At 38.4% G+C, this 21078-nt stretch overlaps 1 protein-coding gene across 3 annotated transcripts in view; it reads right to left on the bottom strand.

The window, feature by feature from the left end:
* Nucleotides 1-11518: 11518 nt before the first annotated feature.
* The window catches only part of SH3PX1 (sorting nexin 33-like protein SH3PX1), a 26621-nt gene continuing 17061 nt past the window's right edge, over nt 11519-21078 (bottom strand). For all 3 annotated transcript variants that reach the window (XM_070124593.1, XM_070124595.1, XM_070124592.1), the window contains 7 exons: nt 20471-20643; nt 19613-19727; nt 18296-18533; nt 17953-18134; nt 17355-17521; nt 15484-15690; nt 11519-15164 (listed from right to left, as the gene is read on the bottom strand). In XM_070124593.1, coding sequence (XP_069980694.1) covers nt 15117-15164; nt 15484-15690; nt 17355-17521; nt 17953-18134; nt 18296-18533; nt 19613-19727; nt 20471-20643 — 1130 coding nt within the window. In that variant the 3' untranslated portion in view covers nt 11519-15116. The remainder of the gene's footprint in view (nt 15165-15483; nt 15691-17354; nt 17522-17952; nt 18135-18295; nt 18534-19612; nt 19728-20470; nt 20644-21078) is intronic.

The following is a 21078-nucleotide window of genomic DNA, read 5'->3' as shown; positions in this document are numbered from 1 at the left end:
AACAACAATAACAATAATAATAATAGCAATTTATTATCATTATAACAAAATGATATTCATGATAATACTGCTACTAATAATAACTACAATAAGAATGATAATGTTGGTAATAATAATAATAATATGATGATGAAGAATGATTATGATATTGATGATGATAAACAACAACAACAATAACAACAACAACAATAATAATAATAATAATAATAATAATAATAATAATAATAATAATAATAATAACAACAACAATTTATTATCATTATAACAAAATGATATTCATTATAATACTGCTACTAATAATAACTACAACAATAATAATAATAATGATAATAATAATAATAATAATGATAATAATAATAATAATAATGATAATAATAATAATAATGATAATAATAATAATAATAATGATAATAATAATAATAATAATGATAATAATAATAATAATAATGATAATAATAATTATTACTATCATTGTTATTATTATTATCATTATTACTATCATTATTATTATTATTATTATTATTATTATTATTATTATTATTATTATTATTATTATTATTATTATTATTATTATCACTATTATTATTATTATTATTATTATTATTATTATTATTATTATTATTATCATTATTATTATTATTATTATTATTATTATTATTATTATTATCACTATTATTATTATTATCACTATTATTATTATGATTATTATTATCACTATTATTATTATTATTATTATCGCTATCATTATTAATATCATCATCATCATCATCATCATCATCATCATCATCATTATAACAGCAACAACAATTATAATAATATAATAATGATAGTAATAATATCAATAATAGCAACGGCAAAGGATATTACGATCGCATGACAACACATGGTTGTTTAAATGCAACATCAGGAGTGAACCAGAAAAACAACGATACAGAAAAAGACTGCTAGACCTCGAAATACTAACGAACAGCTGAGGGAAGTTAGAGAGGGATTGGCTGAACAAGCACGGCAAATTAATACTAAGAAGGGACTAGATACTGTTAAAGGAAATAACGCCTTTAGTAAGAAACGAACACTGGCAGACGCTAAGCCTATTTCCGCAGATGCACCAGGCCTAGAAACAACACGATACCCAAGAACGCAGAGATGACGGCAATACCTTAGCTAAATTGGAAGCCGCATTGCCATCACCATTACCCCCATTACCATCACTGACGTCATGCGAAAGAGTAAAACTGAGATCGGAATGGGAAAATCAACGATGAAGCCAAGAGGACTGAAATCCATGATATCACAGAATTGAATTCTTTACAGTACGCAGCTTTGTCACTGCAGAAAGAATGGAGATGAAGAAGAATAAAGAAAGTCTGAAGAATTATTTTAGATTAGGGAGATTAATCGGAGTATTGAAATGTGAAAAGGGGATCTGAGCGAGATAAAGGAAATCCGAAGGGGAAATATGAGACAAAGAGAAAGGAAACGATTGAATAGAAAATACCACCTTAAGTAGAATGGTATTGTAAGGGGGGAGGGCTCAATGGAACATTAAACTTTGATCCCATTTCCCTCAATACCACAGGTAGGAGTCGGACTAAATTACCTTTTTATAGTAACACAGACAGCCACGTATCTAATTCTGACAAGGGAAGTTCCTGCGACATGGCAAGAGACGAGGATAATAGGAGAGTGAACCTTTATTTACAGAAAAGACACTATAAACGAGGTTCATTCTAAAGTGAGATCGGATTCATCTACAGGATATAGAAACTATACTCACACATTTTTTTTTTTTTATTATTATTATTCCCCCACAACCGTAGTGTTTTACCTGCCATATCTTTACCTGTCATGTCCACATCCCTGCATTCACTTGGTTATAGCGCACTGTGCGTTGCACACCAAACCCAAGTGAACGGTTGATCTGACAAAATGTTTCGCGAGGCAGTGCTTTGTGAACAAGAGGATTGGAGGAAGTTCGCTTCGCCTTTCGGCCCGTTTGTAAACAACCAAAATGGCGGTCAACTTAGAGCATCAACAATGCGTTGGAAGTTACAATTGAATTTACATTTCTGTCTTTGTTAGAAACTATTGTGTGTGACACTGAAATAATCTACATCAGTTTCGACTCTTTTTTACATTATCAATTAAGAAAAAAAAAATCTGTCTTCAGTGTTTACGATAATCAGCTGACAGCTACATTTCACGGCGAAACTTCACCTAGAGCGTTTTGGGCCACGGCAAAACACACCATTCAGGAAAAAAACTCAAGTGAACGTCAAGTAAGCGTTAACACCAATGTAATCACCATGCACTTTGTAAGAACTTTAAAGTCCAAAACCAACCGACATCTGTTAAACAAAGTCAATGGACTTCTTGTTTATATGGCAACAAGCGTGATCTTGATAGCCTCAAAAATATACCTGGGCACTGGTTGTCAGTCCAAACAAAGGTAACAGACGGTTTATTGGTGCTGCCAGCATCTTTGGAAAGTCGATAGTGAAGTGCAAAGATTAGGACATTCCAACTAAACACCCATTCCTATTACTATTACACATCTTGATTCCCCGCTATCGACCCCTTGTCCTTTGCTGTCGTGAGGGAGGGGGTTTAGGAGAGCGAGATCCTTCCTTGGACCTCAGCCCTCAGCTCAACTACTTTTGCAGCCTTTTCTTTTCCCCCTTTCATTTTCCTTTTTCTTCTTCCCTTTCTGTCCACTTCCTTAGGTGTGAGAGCCACGCTGGAAAGATGAAAAACTGTCATTGTGACAGTCCCAGACTGCCTTCGTGAACCATGGGCACGGCCTTCCCTTGGTTAATTGCCTATCCCATACTCCTTATGGGGACTCAGGGGTGGACCGTTGTCATCGCATATTTCAAATTACCATGGTCAGCCATGAAGATTTTTTACCAATATTAGGGTCATTAAGGCTGCTTGCCCTTTCATCAACTAGCCAATATAAATTTGACATCACGTTTCCAGTTCCATGTTATTTTTTTTTCTTCCTTTTTTTTTTTTTTTTTTGACAATGGTTCCGACTACGTATATCCTCCTCGATGTTTGCTGTCAACTCTATCCTTTTCGAAAAAATCACCCAGGTCATCACGCAAGCTATAGAATGCACTTCCTCTCTCCCGACATCCTGCACTTTGTTTCTTACTGCGCAGTCCTCTTGAATGTCTACCCCTTCCTCCCCTATTATTACTCTTAATCTTTATTGTCTTCCTCCCCACAGTACTGCCTCACTCCACATCATCCCATCTTCCTCCAGCCCTCGTCATTCTACTGTTTTCCCCTCAGCCAAGTGGGATCGATTCTTTGTGATTTCCCCTACAACCCCTTACTCTGACAATACCCTTCTCTTCCAACTTTGCCTCCAAAAACATTTAGGCAAAGTTTCCTCTCACAGGCGTTCCGATTGTTCATACCTTGTCGTAGCTACATCTGAGTCCCAAACCCATGCACCATCTACTCTTACTCTTAATACTTGTAATGGAACTGTTTCTACCTCCCCTGATTACCCTGCCCACAAGTGGTTAGACTGTGGAATTATCCTGCTTTCCTGCATTGTGGCACTACAGTCCGGTCCGACTACACCAACTGTTAGTGTCAGAAATGTTGGTGTTTCAGCCATCCAGCCAAACACTGCCGCTTCACAGCCCGCTACCTTCTCTGTGCCTAACCTGGTTATGACCGGTAAAATTGCTCCGCTCAGTCAATCATCCAACGTCTACACCCTCTCTCCCCTAGTCAAATTACTTTTCCATTGAAAATCCAGATACTCCACTTACCCAATGCCTACCCCTCCTTACTTTACCTGTCGCACCGGGCAATCTAAACGTTCCACCCATCTCCTACCACATCCTGTCCTTCACCCACCTCTTCCTCTGCTCGTCGGACATTTATCCCCTCTTCTCTTCCTCTTAAGAAAACCTTTATTTCTCAGACCCAAACCCAACCGAACTCCCTACAAGAACTCTTCAAGACATTCAAAACGGCCTAAACATGACCCAAGAGAATGTTCCGCTCCCTCATTACCCTCTAATCTCTCTATTCCTATTTCCTCTACATTCAAAGTAGTTATCCATCCACCTCGTTCGTTCCCCTTGTCCCTCTTCCTCCCACTCTCTCGCAACAGACACTATCCTCCCCTTCTCCATGAGCACCATTATACCTTTCCTCATTATAGCTTGGGTACATGGCATTATGGGGAAGGTCATATCTACAGAAGGTAATCTTGGCAATATTAGTGGACTTACAGCGGCCTCCAGAAGGAAAGGTGTCTCATTGTAATAATAATGCCCCAGATTCAACGAGGCAGGCGATTAAATTTGAACAATCCTTGTCTCTATTTTCAAAGCAGACTGGCCTGTCTGCTTTTGAAATAGAGACAGCTCCGGTACAGGTATTGAGGGAGGGATAAAGTTGGGCATGACTGGGTTTTCTAGTAAAGTCAGCTAGAGTAGATAATGTTTTGGCTGGAGATTCGAAAGTAAATGTGACACGGCGGGAGCGACCAAGGATGCGAAAGGAAACCTTGCCTACCTGTTTTGGAGGTGTCATTGTAAGAGGAAAGTATTATCAGAGTAAGGGGCTGTATAGGGGATAAAAAAAATAGATCCAATTTGGCTGGGCTAAACCGAGTACTCAGAAGATTTGCAGAGAAGGGGGGTGCAGAAGGACGAGGCCTTATGAAAGAAGCTAAGCTAAGGATGATAGACTGCAGAGTGAGTCTGGAAGAAATCTAAGACAAAAGAGCAAGGAGGCAGGGAAAAACTAAGGAAGACTGGGGATTAAAGTTAAGGTGCTTCACCCCTTTTGCTGAGTAGATGATTTGAAAAATTCGTTGCAAGTCTTAGGTTTTATTCCATTGTTATATTTACTTTGGGTCCTTTTATATAAAGTGTATTACCATGCACACGTGGAAGATGTCAAGAGCTCCATCAGGTGTAATTTGCATATAAAATATATAATTCACTTATTATCCTTAATTAAGTATCTATTTTTTCTATTTACTTCTATCTCCTTTATTACATCACGGATCAGGGAAATGGTGGAATTAAGATAAATGAGGCTACTTGATAAAGGAACAAGCCTCATTACCCCTATAAATGTACAAAATCTTCATTACAGCTATGCCTGGATTATGTTGGGAAGAGAAATGGTCCACCCCTCAGGGTCCCTATGAGGGGTAAGGGCTAGAAAACTACACAGGGGAATACCGTTCCCGTGGCTCCCCTAGGCCGTTCAGTACGAGCACAAAGTCAGCCTTTTATCCTTTCAACACGCCTCTCACACCTTGGAAAGTAAATAGAACAAAGGGTTGTAGAAGAGCAGAAAAAATGGGAAATAAGAGAAGACTGTGCAAATCTAGTTGAGTCGAGGGCTGAGGTCCAAGTTAGGGGTGATCCCCAGTATTGGGCCTCAGCTTCCGTCTCCTACCTACCCCCCCCCCCCCACACACACACACCCCACCCCACGGCAACAACGGGCATGTGATTGGGGAGAGTGGTTTAATGGTTTAACCAAATGAGCTAGACATCAAAGGTCATATAGCACTGCAGTAAAGTATTGTGGGGAAATTAGTGCATTATTATAATAAAATGTGTTAAATTTCGACGGTCATACAACATTATAAGATAGTATGGTAGAGGAAGGGTTAAAAGGAGGGGGAGTAAATGACAGAAGATGTAGGTGTAGGAGTGGATGTGGTAGGTGAAGATGAGAGGGAACGTTTAGCTTGCCTAGTGCTATAGGTGAGGCGAGGAGGAGCAGACAAAGGGGAATTTGTAGATATTGTATTATCTTGATTTAGACTGGAAAAGGGATTTGACTCGAAGATGAGTGAAGTAGAGGTGAGAATGTGAGGAGTAGGGAGAAGAGGTACTATGGAAGATTAGAGGTAGTTTGGGTAGAGGGGGAAGAGTGATGCAATGGATAGTATTGGAGTAGGGAGTAAGCGAAAAACCTCGTCGGCGTGTCTGGCCTCTCGTATAATAAGGCCAGATATCTCAGATTCAAACTTGTGGTCAGAACAGTTCCTATAAACTACACTGCGGGAGGCACCACAGTTGGGACAAGCATTATTGAAAGAGTGGGGTTGGGCAGGAATTGGCTTATCGGTGATGTCAACTAGGGTAGATAGTGGGCTTGGGACTCAGATGTAACTGTGACAAGGTAAAGACGATGGGGACAGCTGCGGAAGGAAATTTTGCCTACTTGTTTTTGGAGGTATTGTTGGAAGAGTAAGGTGTTGTAGGGAGAATCACAAAGAATCGATCCACTTAGTTGGGATAAACAGTGTATTCAAAAGGTTTGTAGAGGAGCGAGGACAAGAAGAAGAGGGAGTGGTGTGAGGGGGATGGCAATAAGGTTGAAGAGTTGTGATAAGGGAGGAGGAAGTTGGAAATGGACGATTGTGCAGATGGGGTGTCTTTTGAAAGTCAAGTTATATATTGGGTAAATGTTTCGGAATGGGTGAAGTTGGCAGCAAGTCTCGAGGTGGGGGTATAGCCGTGATCAAAGCGTCAGGGGTCGGTAAACCAGAAGAGTCAGATTCATGGAGGCTAGTTGATAAAGGAGCAAACCTCAGTGCCCCTAATAAGGGCCATGGTAAGCTTGAAATGCGTGGGGAAGATAAAAAGTCCACCCCTCAGGGTCCCCATGGGGAGTAAAGGCTGGACAAGTAACTAAGGCCGTTCATGACTGGCATAATGTCTTTCTTTTATCTTTTCAGCATGGCTCTCTCACCTTAGGAATTGGACTGGGGAAGGAGTTGGGGAAGATGAGGAAAGTGAAAGGAGCAGAAAATGGTTAATGATCGAAACAAATAAATGTGCTAGACATCAAAGGTCATACAGCACTATGGTAAAGTATTATGGCGAAAAGAGTAAAATTAAGTTCATAATTAGGATAAAATGTGTTAGATACCAAAGGTTATAGAGCGTTATAGGATAGTATGGTAATGAAAAAGATAAAGAGGGGGTGTAAATGAAGTAAAGTGGAGATTAGTAAATGAGGCAAGGGTTAAGGGTGTAGGGCAATCGGATGAAATGAATGAAATGAAATAGGCACATTGTTTAAGGAAAACTAGCATATGAGTCATTATGAAACAATCAACGGGTAGTACGGGTAGAGATAGTTATTGGAGAAGTAGGAGGAGAAGAATTCGGGGAATGAGACACGAGGACTGGGGAAGGCTGTGAAGTATCAGGAAGAATGTCAGAAGAGGAGATATCCGCATGACACTGATGCGACAGAAGGGATTCACGTGAGCATCCAGGTGGCAGCGGTAAGGATAATGGGGAACGAAGAGGGAATGGTGCACATGGAAGAGTAGATGATGGGGTATGCTGGGAGAGAGTGGGCGAAAAAGGGATAGGGGAGGAGGAGGGATATCGGCATATACTTTCAGTGTAGAGCGAACAGGAATATAAAGGTTTTCTTGTGAGGAGAAGAGGGGATAAATGTTTGTGCGGCATAGGAAGAGGAATGTGTAGGAGAGGATATGGTAGGCGAAGATGGAGTGAAACGTTTAGGTTGTTTGGTGCGACAGTTAAGTGAGGAGGAGGATGATTAGGCATCGGAGAATTGGTAGAATGGTTAAAAGCGAAATTAATGTGCCAGACATCTAAGGTCATATAGCACTATAGGAAGGTATAGTAAAGGGTGGTGTCAGGTGATAGTTGCTATGCTCAACTATCTAGAGTAATGATGGAAAGTTGAAGATGGGTAAGGGGGTTGATAAGGGAAAGGGTTATGGTGGTTTAGGTAAGGGAATTAGATCAAGTGAAGGATATTTATGAGTAGGAGATCTATATTTATTTTATGAGTGAAAGCGACGGTACGTGTAGGGGAATCTGGGGGGGGGGGGGGGCTAAGGGGTGTTGTGACATGAGTGATTCCCGTGTGTATCCGGGAGGGAGTGGAAAGGATAGAGGGGATGGAGGGAATGAGAATGTGTGCATAGTTGGAGTTGAAGGGGTGGGTTGTGTCGGGAGGGAGTAGGAGGAAGTGGTATGGGGGAATATTACTGGTAGGAGGATGGATATCGGAAGGATGGATAGTTGGAGTTGAAGAGGATGTGTTGTCTTGGTAGGGATTAGGAGGAAGGGGTGTAGGGGTGCTATGAGTAAGAGGGGGATGGATTTCAGGAGGATGGATATCGGTGGTGGACGGAATTGAGGGGGTTAGGTTATGTTGAGAGGGAGTAGGAGGAAGGGGTGTAGGGGGAATATGAGTAGGGGGGTATGGATATCAGCAATCACTTCAAGTGTGGAGGGAGCATGAGTTATGGAATTTTGTGTCTAAAGCATATAGCTTTGGATGTCTTCCATAGTTTTTGCAGTGGAGTTGGTTGGAGAGTTTTGTGGGACAAAGGTTTTCTTTTGAGGGGGGAAGAGGAGACTGGTGTCTGAGGAGTAAAGGTAAAGGTAGGTGGAGGTGAGTGTGCTGTAGGGGAAGAAGGGGTGGAACGTTTAGTCTGTCTACTGCGGGTAGTGTGGGGAGGGAGAGGGGATGGTGTTGGGGCTGTAGTTGAGATTAGAGCTGTGGTTGAGATTGGGGTGTCTAGATTTAGAGTGGCAAAAGAATTTGACTGGGGGCGGTTGAATGTAGAAGTGGAATCTTGAGGTGGAAGGGGAGGGGCAGAGCAAGCGACATTACCCTCCCAACTTCCTCAAATTCATAATGAATGATGAAGGTTGTAAGGGTAGAGTTGATGAATTTGAGGAAGTTGGGAGGGTAGGAATGTCTTCTGGAGATTGAGTCTCTGCTTGGGTGGGTAATGCACTAATAGGCACTGAGGTGTGAGAAGTAGTTTCAGTGTTCGGAGTCGTGGTCAAAGGAGAGCCTGGGGTCGGGGAGGCGGTGGGGCTATTAGATGAAGGGGCAAGCCTCATTGCCCCTAATAGGGTTATTACATCTTCATTTCTGGCCATGGGAAGCTTTGATTATGTAAAGGGACATAAACAGTCCACCCCCAGTGCCCTGTATGGGGTAAGGGCTAGACAATTAAATCAGGGGAGTACCGTGCCCATGGTTCCCGCAAGCCGTTCAGGACTGGTACAAGCTCAGCCTTTCATCCTTTCAGCACGGCTCTTGCACCTTATGAAGTTGATAGTAGAAGGGGAGGGGGGAAAGACCATGCAAAATTAGTTAAGTCGAGGGCTGAGGCCCTAGGCGGGGGAGATCTCATTTTCCGTCTCCTAAGCCCCCCCACGAAAACAACGGGCAAGGGATTGGGGGGGGGGGGGGTTATGCTTGGAGGGAGTTGGAGTAGGTAGTGTACGGGTATGAGTAGGAGGAGGATGAGTGTCGGGAGGATGGATAGCGGAGGTAGTTGGTGTTGCGCTGGGAAGGAGTAGGAGGAAGAGGTTTAGGGGGGGATAGGAGTAGGAGGAGGATGGATATCGGCAGTCACTTCGAGTGTGGAGGGAGCATGAATTGTGAAAATCTGTCTCTCAAGCATATAGCTTTGAATATCTTCTATGGTTTCTCCAGTGTAATTGGCTGGAGAGCCTTGTGAGACAACGGTTTTCTTATGAAGAGGGGAAGAGGAGACTGATATCTGAGGAATAAAGTTAAAGGTAGGTGAGGGGGGTGGGAGAAGGAGTGGAACGTTTAGTCTGTCTGCTGCGGGTAGGAAGAGGGGACGGTGTTTAGGCAGTTGAGATTGGATTGTCTGGATTTAACGTGGCAAAAGAATTTGACTGGGGAAGGTAGGAGTTAGAAGTGGACGTAGGAAAGTAAGTAGATATAGGGGAGGGTGTAGGAAAATCCTGGGTTGGAGGGGGAGGGGCAGAGCGAGCGACATTACTAGAGTAGGGAGTACGAGAGAAACCTAGTTGGCGTGCTTCATGTCTGGCTTCACGCAGAGTGAGACCATTTTTGTATTTGAGAGTTGGTACCTCAGACTAACACTGGTAACTGTAAAATACATTAAGGGGGCCACCGCAGTTTGGTCGGTTATGATCGATATCCATTGGGCAGCTTGCTGGGGAGATAGAGAGAGTTCCAGTACAAGTATTAAAAGTTGGATGAGGTTCTGCAGGAAAGGGGATGCCAGAGAAATGAGTTAGATTTGATAATGCTACAGCTTCAGTTTCAGATGTAACTGTAACGAGACGGGAACGATCGGGTCGGGTACGGACGGGGACTCTGCCCACTTGCTCTTGGAGACATTGTTGAAAGAGCAGTGTTGCCTGAGTAAGGAGCTGTAGGGGGGTGGGGGTCACGAAAAATCGGTCCCATTTGTCTGGGCTAAATAGAGTAGTTAAGATATTGGTAGAGTAGTGGGCGGTAGAAGGACGGGGACGTGTGGAAGAGGGAGTATTGTTGAGGGGGGTAATATTACAGAGATGGAGAATAAAGCTGTAAGGTAGTAATAAGGGAAGATGAGGTGATTGGTGAAGAAGGCTGTGGGGGTAGAATTGAGGAAGTTGGGAGAGTAGGAGTCTCGATAATGCACTAGTAGGCATTGAAGAGTGGGTAGTAGCTGTAGTGTTCTGAGTCGTGGTCAAAGGAGAGCCTGTGGTCGGGAAGCCGGGAGAGTTTAAATTGGTGGGGCTATTCGATGAAAGGGCAAGCCTTATTGCCACTAATATGGGTATTACTTCTTCCTTACTGGTCATGGGAAGCCTTGGCTATGCTGGGGGAATAAGCAGTCCACCCCTCAGGGTCCCCTTGAGGGTTAAGGGATAAACAACAAAACAGGAATACTGTGCCCATGGTTCCCTCAGGCCATTCAGGAATGGCATAAAGTCAACCTTTCAGCCTTTCAGCACGGCTCTTACACCTTAAGTAGATAGCAGAAGGGGTTGGAGAAGGGGCGGAAACGAAAGAGCTGGAGGGAGAAAAGACCATTTAAAGTTAGTTGAGTTGAGGGCTGAGGCCCTAGGCAGGGGAGATCCCTGCATTGGGTCTAAGTCTCCGTCTCCTAAGCCTCCCCACAACAACAACGGGCAAGTGATTGAGGGAGGAGGTTTGGAGAGAGGAAGGGATGCATTCTGAGTAATTACCTGGGTGGCTGGTTCTGAATGAATAGAGTTGCCATTCAACAACGAAGAGGAAGTATTAGTACCAGTGGTCTTGGCCGTGGTCAAAGGAAAGGCAGGGGTTGGGAAACCAGTGAGATCAAATTTAGATAGGCTAGTTGATGCAGGGGCAAGCCTTAATGCCCATAATAATGCAAAAAAAAAAATCTTTATTGGCCATGCCGAGCCTGAAATAAGTGGGGGAAGAAAGACTACACCTCATGGTCCTTATAGGGGTCCTTAAAAGAGGCATTTCATGACTGACGCAAAGCCAGCCTTTCATCCTTTCAGCACAGCTTGCACACTTTAGGAAGTGAACACAAGGAGATGAAGAAGAGAAGGAAAAGGAAAGGGGAAGAATGATGGAATGTAAATACATATGATGGAAGTTCATCCAAAATGCAGCAATATCCTTTACCCTGTAACCAATCATATATTTGCAATGAGTATTTCTAGGTTCATGATTAATGAAACAAGCTCAAACAAAATATTATGACAATATTTTATTACATATATTCACATAAGAAGAGACTATCATATATTCAATATAAACATTTGCAATCTTATAACATATTACTTTAAATAAGGCATGCTGATAAAACCTGAAAATAAATATTCAGTCACATATCACCACAACTGAAACCGTCAAATTTATAAAGCAAACGTATACAACCGGGTAAATACTCAGTTTTTCTATGAAAAAAAAAAATCAATAAAGAAGAAAAAATAATAATAACAATCTGTCAATCTACACTCACAAATGACTGTACTGAGTTGCACAATGACCTGCAAGAATAAGAAGGTTTACAGATACTAGATTTTCATAATTTTCCCCCGTGAACTGGAAGCTGCATAACAAGTATTTATTTGTGCTAGAAGGAGTTCAGTAGCACAATTATAACATTTTTTCTTTGCATCACAGAATTTCAAGAACAAATTTGAATAGGCTGTAAAAAAGTCTGTAAGTCTACACGCATAAATATATATCTATATATATCAATATGTATAGGTGAATAGGTTGGTAAACTTACTATGCACCACTCCTATAGTACACTTACATTATGTACACCAAAATATATTATTATACATTATACACATTTACTGCTAAATCAATTATGAAAAAAACAAGCTGATGGTATAGCATCCAATACTGCAACTTAAGACAACAGACATCCATACCATGCAATCTTTGAATATAAGTAACAGCTCAAAAGTAAAAAGAAAGTCTCCAGACTCCAGAAAGAAGATGCCTATTGTTAAAAAGACACAATGCAGTTTTAGCTACAATAATGAGCAAGTGGCAGATGGTGTAAATCATTACAAAATTCAAAAATATAACATATGTCTATAAAACTGATGTTTCACAAATATATCTATTTATGTACAGACTATAAGAAAGTGGGCTGAAGAATAAGACCTCTTCACAGATCAACCACCCAAACACACACGCTATACCTCTTTACAACCAATAATTATCCATATATAACTACATAACACACAGGTGCCGTAGGTAAGTGTTCCATGTCAGCGTGCTTCAGTGTGATGTGTGCAAGTGTCATATAGTAATAATAACATAGAATATTACTTAGGAAATAAGAAATATAGCACAAACTAGACTAGGACTTGAAAAGAATCTAAAAATAGTAGTTCTCCTTGCAATGCAATTGCAACAATTCTTTCCAATGATGTTCACCTTTATTGCAAATTATATTTTCAGTCAGGTATTTTCTTAACTAAAGGATCACCACTGTTTCCAATGTCAGTAAGTAAATATATTAAGTAATAGTTTCAATATCACTAAAATGTGCAATCAATATAAGTTTGCAATGTTACATGATCTTTTTGAAAATAATGTCATTCTTATTTTCATCCCAAGATATCAATTAAAAATTGAAAGAAGGCAGTAATAATAACTATGGGATAGATTAAAGACAGTAACTACAATAAAACAGAAAAAGGCCATTTTCTCATGTACTAATAACAAAACTTCCAAACTCAAATGATAGTGTAAAATTCATCCATTTCAGGACTTGAATAGGTGGAAACACCTGCATGAAAAAAATGACAAGAATGAAATCTGGACTCAGAACTTTTTCAAGCAAAGCATTTGCACATTTTATCTCTTCCGGCTTGCTTTCATTCCACAGGTTATCAGCACTAGGAAAATGGTACCAATAATGACTAATCATCTCTGATCTTGTAGTATTCTATACAAACAATCATATAAATAGTAGCTGCTACATCCAGAAATGATAAAACATCTTGAAATGACAAATTCATAAAGGACACTGTAACTTTGGTAAATAACCAAATGTAATATTTCCGGCTGCTATTATGAAAAAGGAGCTTGTTGGGAAGCTCATCTACTTATACATATTCAGTCTCCCGTATTAGAATAGATTTATCATCAGAGGATGCAACATTCTCCATACAGCAGAAATATTACAAGTTGGCTTTATAGCAGTAAGGCTATTATGACTTCAACAAAAGAACTATAAAAGGACAATGAATTAAGGCACTCACTCTTGTTTAAACAAGCCTGTTATCAGACTTGGCATTCAACTTTCACAATCCTTGCAGAAAAGGAAAAATACTGGCAGTTGCCTTGGAACATGGTATAATGACAGAATATTGAAAACTCTACTCTTAATCTAAATAAAAGTATGTACATATATTAAAACATAATGTTTGGAATTACCAGAAATGTTTGGATTCCAAATTCACTGGCAGCAGGACAAGCTACAATGAGCATAACAAAATATAGGTTCTTGTATTGCTCACCTCAAAACCTTCCATTCACAACACGTTCTGCTGATTTTTATGAACTGTTATTTAAGATTTGTTTACATATGTCCAGAAATCTCTCTTCATGTAGCAATCAAGTCCCAAATACTTCAAACAACAGACCACAAGAAATTATCACACATGTCTTTGGTTTAATGCCCTATCTTCCATAATCCAGGCTGAGGATGCAAAATGTTTGCACTAAATGCCTAGAGTACAAGTAACATTACTTTGTATGATATCATGGAATTTAGAGCTTTAGTGTTAGTGGACAAAATCAATTACCAACAATTCCTACGGTGTATGAAGAAGAAACTCTACAGAAATTTATGTATGTTGATTACAGTGAAATAAAAGCTTGTTGCTACTCGGTTTATAGAATTTCCAAGACACCTCATTTACAGTGCCATCCCAAACCCAAAATCTTACATCAAATAAGCAATTATATTGTAACGTGTTTCATAATCTGGAGCACCAGTTCAGGTAGCTATCATGGCCTAAACTCAAAAAAATTTATGTCACTATTGGCACTTGGTAGTGCATAGTAATTCATATCGAAAATATGTGTCCATATATATATACAGCACAAGTAGTTTTATGATCCTTGTCCCTGAATTGTGTATTGCTTCTCAATGATAAATATACTGTGAAAGTACTGTATACTACAAAAGATGTTTGGCACTAACTATCTGAATGTATTTATCAATCCTTCCTTGGTGCCACCAGTGGCAAAGTGTTCTCAAAATGCCAAAACCTCAATAGGAATCATGATATCAGTGGTATTAATTTCTTTACAAGTCAACTCATTCTCAGACTGTGTTACTATGCTCTAGCCTCAGCCCATTCTTTACCATTCCTTCACCCAAATTATAAGCAGTAGCTTGTCCATTTTGGTAATTTATCATCCACTGTCAAAACCTTTTGGAATACTCTCATGATGAAATTGCACCAAAAAGGATTTACACAGCCCTATTTGGAAGTATGATGTTTTTCTACTGAAGCCCTATCAACCTCTACCAAACATGCACAATCCTGAGCATTAAATAAACCATTAATATGCTAGAAGTCTTAAAAGAAATGTAAGCAATTTCATTATTTTTTTCTTTGCAAATTGACTGATCATCTGACTTTAAAGATTTTATGACCGCTTACGTACCATAATGATAAAGTATTAACTATTGCTGGCTTTCTAATGAACATTAAACAGCAACTCATCTTAATCCAATGGTCTGAATTGATTTCCATACCGTGAGCAAGTCATGCTAAACAAACGTTAAAATACATTACTAATGTATCACAAGCTTAAACATCATTAAATTTCTGTAATGCTTCCCGTAGCCGGTCAGTTACCTGTAAAGAACAGAAAAACAGAAATATAATTTTTTTTTTCCTTAATGCAGGAACAACACATAATCTAAATGCCCTTCATTACTAACCCTTTCTAATGAAAAAGTTCCACTAATGTGTAATGTAAAACAAGCAAACACACACACACACACACCTAAGCACACGTACACACACCACACAAACGCGCACACACGCACACGCACACACACGCGCGCACACACACACAAACACACACAAAGATATGGGGAACTATTCCTTTCCTTTGGAATCACAATTTTTATCTTTTTTTTATATCATCTTAGAAACAAATCCAAAGACCCACCTTTTGATAAAAGTTGATTTGTTCAGTGAGGAAAGAAGTCATTGCCTTCTTGAAGTCCCTGGTGCGTTCATCATGGAAATGTGCTACTTCTGCATGAAGGGCGTACGCAACTGTGTCAGAGCGCTTAATCATGGGAGGAACCTGGTCATAGTCCAACCTTCCTTCACTAGCCTCCTTCTCCACTTGTCTCCTTTTTGCTATTGCTCCCTGATAAGAAATAAGTTTTTACTGGGTAATAATTATCTCAACAATTTTGTTCAAAATAAATCTTTAAAGAATATTTCATTAATTCCTTGTGAGAAATTTCCTTAACCAAAATAAAGACAATGCTGACAGAAAACTTCAAACAAAGGCTTCAAGCAAACCGTTCCTAGGAGGGGGGGACACTTGGGTCAAAAATCAATCCATTGAATTCTGTTGCTTCACGGCAATCACATGGACCAAATTACAAGCATTAGACTTAGATAAGGGGCCTCTCTGCTGGGTGTGTTGCATTTTGACCGGATACCCACCAATACTCAGGTGTGATAACAAGACTTTATGCCTCCCCTTTGCAATGGCATTTTCTCTTTTTATGCAGGAAATTTATGCCTCTCCTTTACAATGATTTTCTCTTTTCATGCAGAAATGGTTATAACTTTTTAACCTTTTCCAATGTCCACATTTGCCTATTGATTTGCTTTATCCAGATAAGCTGTTTTCTTTGTACAGACTTCATATTATCCCTCTAAATAGTTAATAACTCAGTCAAAAAAAGTAACATTTCATTATCTGCATCATTTTAATTTTTTGTGTAATATTCAATTTTTTGTAATATAACCTGTGCCATCAGTCATGGTGGCTAGGAATAAAATGCTGATTATGGAAATGGTGTCCTTGTTGGAGCTGGCACTCTTCTGGTCAAAACAGATAGTCTGCTTAGAAAAATTAATTCATTTGAAATATCTATCTAACATTTTTTCCCCTTAACCCACTACCGCCTGTATATTTTGAAGTCGAAAATAAAAGTTCCTGGGCGTCTCATATGTGGCACATCTGTCATAAATATGTTAAGGCCATTCTATACTTATTCAAAAAGAAATCTAAAAATTTGAAGATTCCTGCTCCAAAGAATTAAATTGCTCAAATTCAAATCTGAATTTCTATGTGAACTGTGGAAATGGCTCATAATCTAACACTATTTTACCTCAATTCTAATATTTTCAGAGGGGTACCATCTCCCCTTGGGGAATTAGATTTAAAAAAAAATATATATATAACAAAAAGATTTTTATGCTCTATGATACACCACAGTGGTATCTCAAGTTCTTATTTTTTAAGCAAGCCTTAAGCACCAATTTTCTTGTTTCATCTTATGCAATCTTTATCTGATTTTGAGTAGTAGCAAAAATGAAACTGACATTTTAACCCACTGATTGCTCTCTTCCTAATAGCTTCCTGCTCCCGACGATGGGATTGTTCACAAGCCAGAACTTGCAGCAAAAAACTCCATCCCTGACATTTTTTTTTTAACTGTGCCAACATTTATTTTCACAAACAATTACATCTCTTAGTATGCTTCCAGCAAACAAAGTTGACTATGGCATCACTACATGCAATCTGCATTTATGGTAGATATTTTCCTTGTTACAAATTCACATCATCTACAATACATTGGATTAAGGAATTTATACATCATCCCAAATGTTTTCTTAGATCTGTTTCCCTAATATACAAATATCTATATTTTTGTTTTACATCATACAATCTTTGCATAATACTTTTATGTCTAGTTATGACCACAATTATAAGAAATAATGTATAAATGTTCATCCTACAGATTCCAAATTAATAAGGTTTATTCAGATAATTACTCCAGAGAGATTACAAACCTTGGTAACTGAGATGACACTTGGAAATCCATCTATCAGACCCTTGTACTCGAACAGAAGATTACACAAAGGATCCCAATCATGCTTTGGTTCTTCCTCAAATACTGTGCCTATATCTGCATAAGCCTCACTGACATGATGGATGGCTTCAGTCAGTCCTGGAGCACCTGCAAAGACAAAGTAAATATGCCTCTTTTTCATACTGACTTACCTAATATGTGTATATCAGTGTAATACTTTATGATCATATTTCTATTACGAACATGGTAACCATTAGCAACACTGTGATTTATATTTTACCAAAACTAAAATCTATTTAGAACCCTATTCACTTGACTATTTCAAAATGAAATCCAATGAAATATGTTGTGATCCATAATTCACTTCAATAATTAAAATCTATTGGTGTTATGTTACAAAAATAAAAGTGTCATATTTCAACCTAAATATTGATTCTCAATGCATTTATGCAAAATGAAATCAGCCTATCATTTTGCCCATCCCATAATTCTTACTGAAATAAAAATGCAACAACTAATACATAAACAGACCATATAAACTCAAGTCAATCAAAACTAGAAACACAAAAAGTTCTTACAGTTAGATGGATCTGTGTCAAATGCTCGACTAAGCTTGGAGAATGCATGTGAAACCTTGTTATATTCTCTCTTATAAGCTGTCTGATGCTTTTTGGCTTGGTCCAAGCAAGTGTTCTGTAGTAACTTCACAGCCTCATCCATATTGGAGAAGAAGCGAGTGTACCCTTCTAATTTGGCTTCCCTGTGGAGAGAGAACATATATCATTACAAAGGCACAAATCAACTATCTAATACATATCACAATGTCTCTGGATAAACTAGGAAGTTTGGTTGTTGGATAAAGACGCTGCACTATATTGGAAGAATTGGTAGCAGTAACTGGAGTCACTCAGCAATACTTACGTCTGGATCATGTCCAAAGGTTGATCTGATCGCTCAATGGCCAGGTAGAAGTTTGCTCCAACCAATTTGTCATTTTCAGCTTTTCGCTTGCCAGTTTTCCATAATTTCTCATCATTTGGACAGGTTACAAAATGGTGGAATACCTCACACTGGGCTACTACTGGGTGACGACAAATTCGATCTATCCAAGACTGCAACATTGTCATTCTGTATTCAATTAGATCTTCCTCAAATCGACCTGCAATCAAGAGAAAAATACCAATTAGCTATTTATCTGTAACACTAAGACTAATATCAAGAAATGGGACTAATCTCTTTAGTTCGCTGAGGCAAGTCTATACTTAAAGGTGTATTTAATCTGATCTCAACATTAATGCAAAAGTGGCATGACTAACATTCTACATTACAATCAAAAGATGATGTCTAGCATAAAAGTTACTTCTAAACAGCAAAAGCTAAGAGCACCAAGGGAAAAGGGAGCAACAAAGTTGCCATCACATTTTATGGAATTACAGATTCATATAAGTATTCTCGTGGTAAGAGAAGTAAATTTTTTATATTTACGTTAAGCTTTTACTACACTTAATCAACTAGCTTTAGGGGCTATGTATCCCTTGGTGTCATTTAACATCTTGGGACACCGGTGGTATGAATGAAGGGGCACCACTGAGAGGGTTGAGAGAAGACCATAAGGTAAACCATCAGAAAGGTCAAGGAAACACTACTAGAAAGCCAGAAGGGCCACTGAAAGAGCAGGTACTAATGGAAAGACTGAAGGGCTGCACTTTAGACCAGTACCTAGGTTCTCAAGCGACCTTCATCCAGCTCAACAAAAATCTCTTTACACTTTATCAAAACAATTCATAAATACAACTCAATAACAAGATCAGAGAAACAAACTGCAAAAATAAAGCATCAAATTTCATTAAACAATCAAGTGTTGGTATCAACTTACAATAAAACTGTGATTATTAAATTCTTTTTTTTTCTGAATCAAATAAAATATGAAGCATGTAACAAAATGAAGACAACTCTACCATAAACATGTAAAATACTTAAAAAGAATTAAGACAGACACCTGCACTTCACAGAAGGGATTCAGAATCCTATGCACTAATGCTGCCCAAATTTAGAAAATGAGAATGAATATCTTCACAGTGCTATAGATGTATCTGACATATATACATGTACTTCTGAGAAGATATGACAAACTGAGCAAATACTTCTCTTGCACTGAGAAAATATCTATTCTCTGTAAGGCTTCTTTCTACATTAATTATTCCCAATATACACTGTTTAACTTAACTTTGTCCTTACCTGATATCTGTTTTTCTGGAAGTGGTGGTATTGGTATGAGAGGGAACTTCTCACTCAGTCGAGCTTGTATCCAGTCAAAATGTTTGTACCTCCTTGAAACTGATGTTGAAGAAAACTGGAAAATAAATGTATAGATGTCGAAAATTACTAAAATTATACTTACTACTATCATACTCTGCGGCAATATTTCACAAGATGTGGAAAAAAAAAAAAAAAAAAAAAAAAAAAAAGTTTCACCAAATTATCACATTTAATAAAAATTATATATCACACAAACCAATATCACAAAAAGGAGAGTTAGACTACTTAAGAACATTCATTGTAATAATAATTCCTTACATATCACAGATGATTGTCATATGAAAGAAATATCCTTGCAACTCTGTCCCAACACAAAGTGGATTTAACTTACTTTGACCTAGATTTGGTGATTTTTGACTCAATGCCTTTATGAATTTGTTTTAACCACATGTGTCTTATAACATTATATTATCAGCTGTTTGAAATTATTAAGTGTACACCATTTCTTAGCACAATGTTTTATATCTTTTGCTTTGCTGGATGGGAATACTACTGTAAGACTTTCTAGTTAAAATGTAACTACTCTTGGGAAGAATAGCTGTGCAAACTAAATACACTAACAAATATTATCTATAAATAAAATGAAACAAAAAGGAAGAACACCTTGACTAATCATATTTATAGCTAAAGCAATATAATGTTTATGTAGTGAGAAATAACATCAACACCAAAATTTTACTATATAAATTGCTTGAGCAATAACGTCATCTGAAAATAATTCATGTATCACTCTTTAAAATCTTAATAAGAGAGAAAACATGGGAAATTTATACTCACTGATGGCATAACTGTGTAAGCAATGAAACTTTTCATTCCATGGAATTTTGATTCTTTTTTGGGTGAAGATATAGCACATGTAAATTCATGGGGATTTGGTCTCCACCGTGGCCCATTTGCCGTCTCGTCTACAAATACCTTTTCCTTCTCATCCACTGATGCCTTTCCAGCCCCTAAAATAAGGAGCATAGTGTCAAACTTCTATCTTCACTCAATCTGTTTAATTCTGATAAGAGCTATCTTTAAAGCTTTTCAGGTAGAACTCATCTATTTCCGGTTTCATTTCATTTACTTTTAATACCAATGGTTTTCAAATATGAGTATCAAGAAAGAGAAAGATATTTTAAAATCTTTTATTCTGTCAATATATTTATAGCTGACAACCTAATACTGTCCATAGTTCAACTTTCTCTTGCAGAGGAAAAAACAAAACAGCCTCAACATTTTAAAAGCCAATTCTATCAATAATTGTAAACAACTACAGACATTACCCTAAGCATTCCAAAATAAGAGCACAGCCAGAAATACTTATCTACAGGTCATGTTGATACCATTGTTACCTGATCCCAGTATTAGTCATTACACCTATACACTTTGAAGGACTTATA

This window comes from Penaeus vannamei, chromosome 8 (assembly GCF_042767895.1).
Source record: "Penaeus vannamei isolate JL-2024 chromosome 8, ASM4276789v1, whole genome shotgun sequence".
Taxonomy (NCBI): Eukaryota; Metazoa; Arthropoda; class Malacostraca; order Decapoda; family Penaeidae; genus Penaeus; species Penaeus vannamei.
The sequence above is the reverse complement of the archived record's forward strand: the minus strand, read 5'-3'. Positions and strand labels throughout refer to the sequence as shown.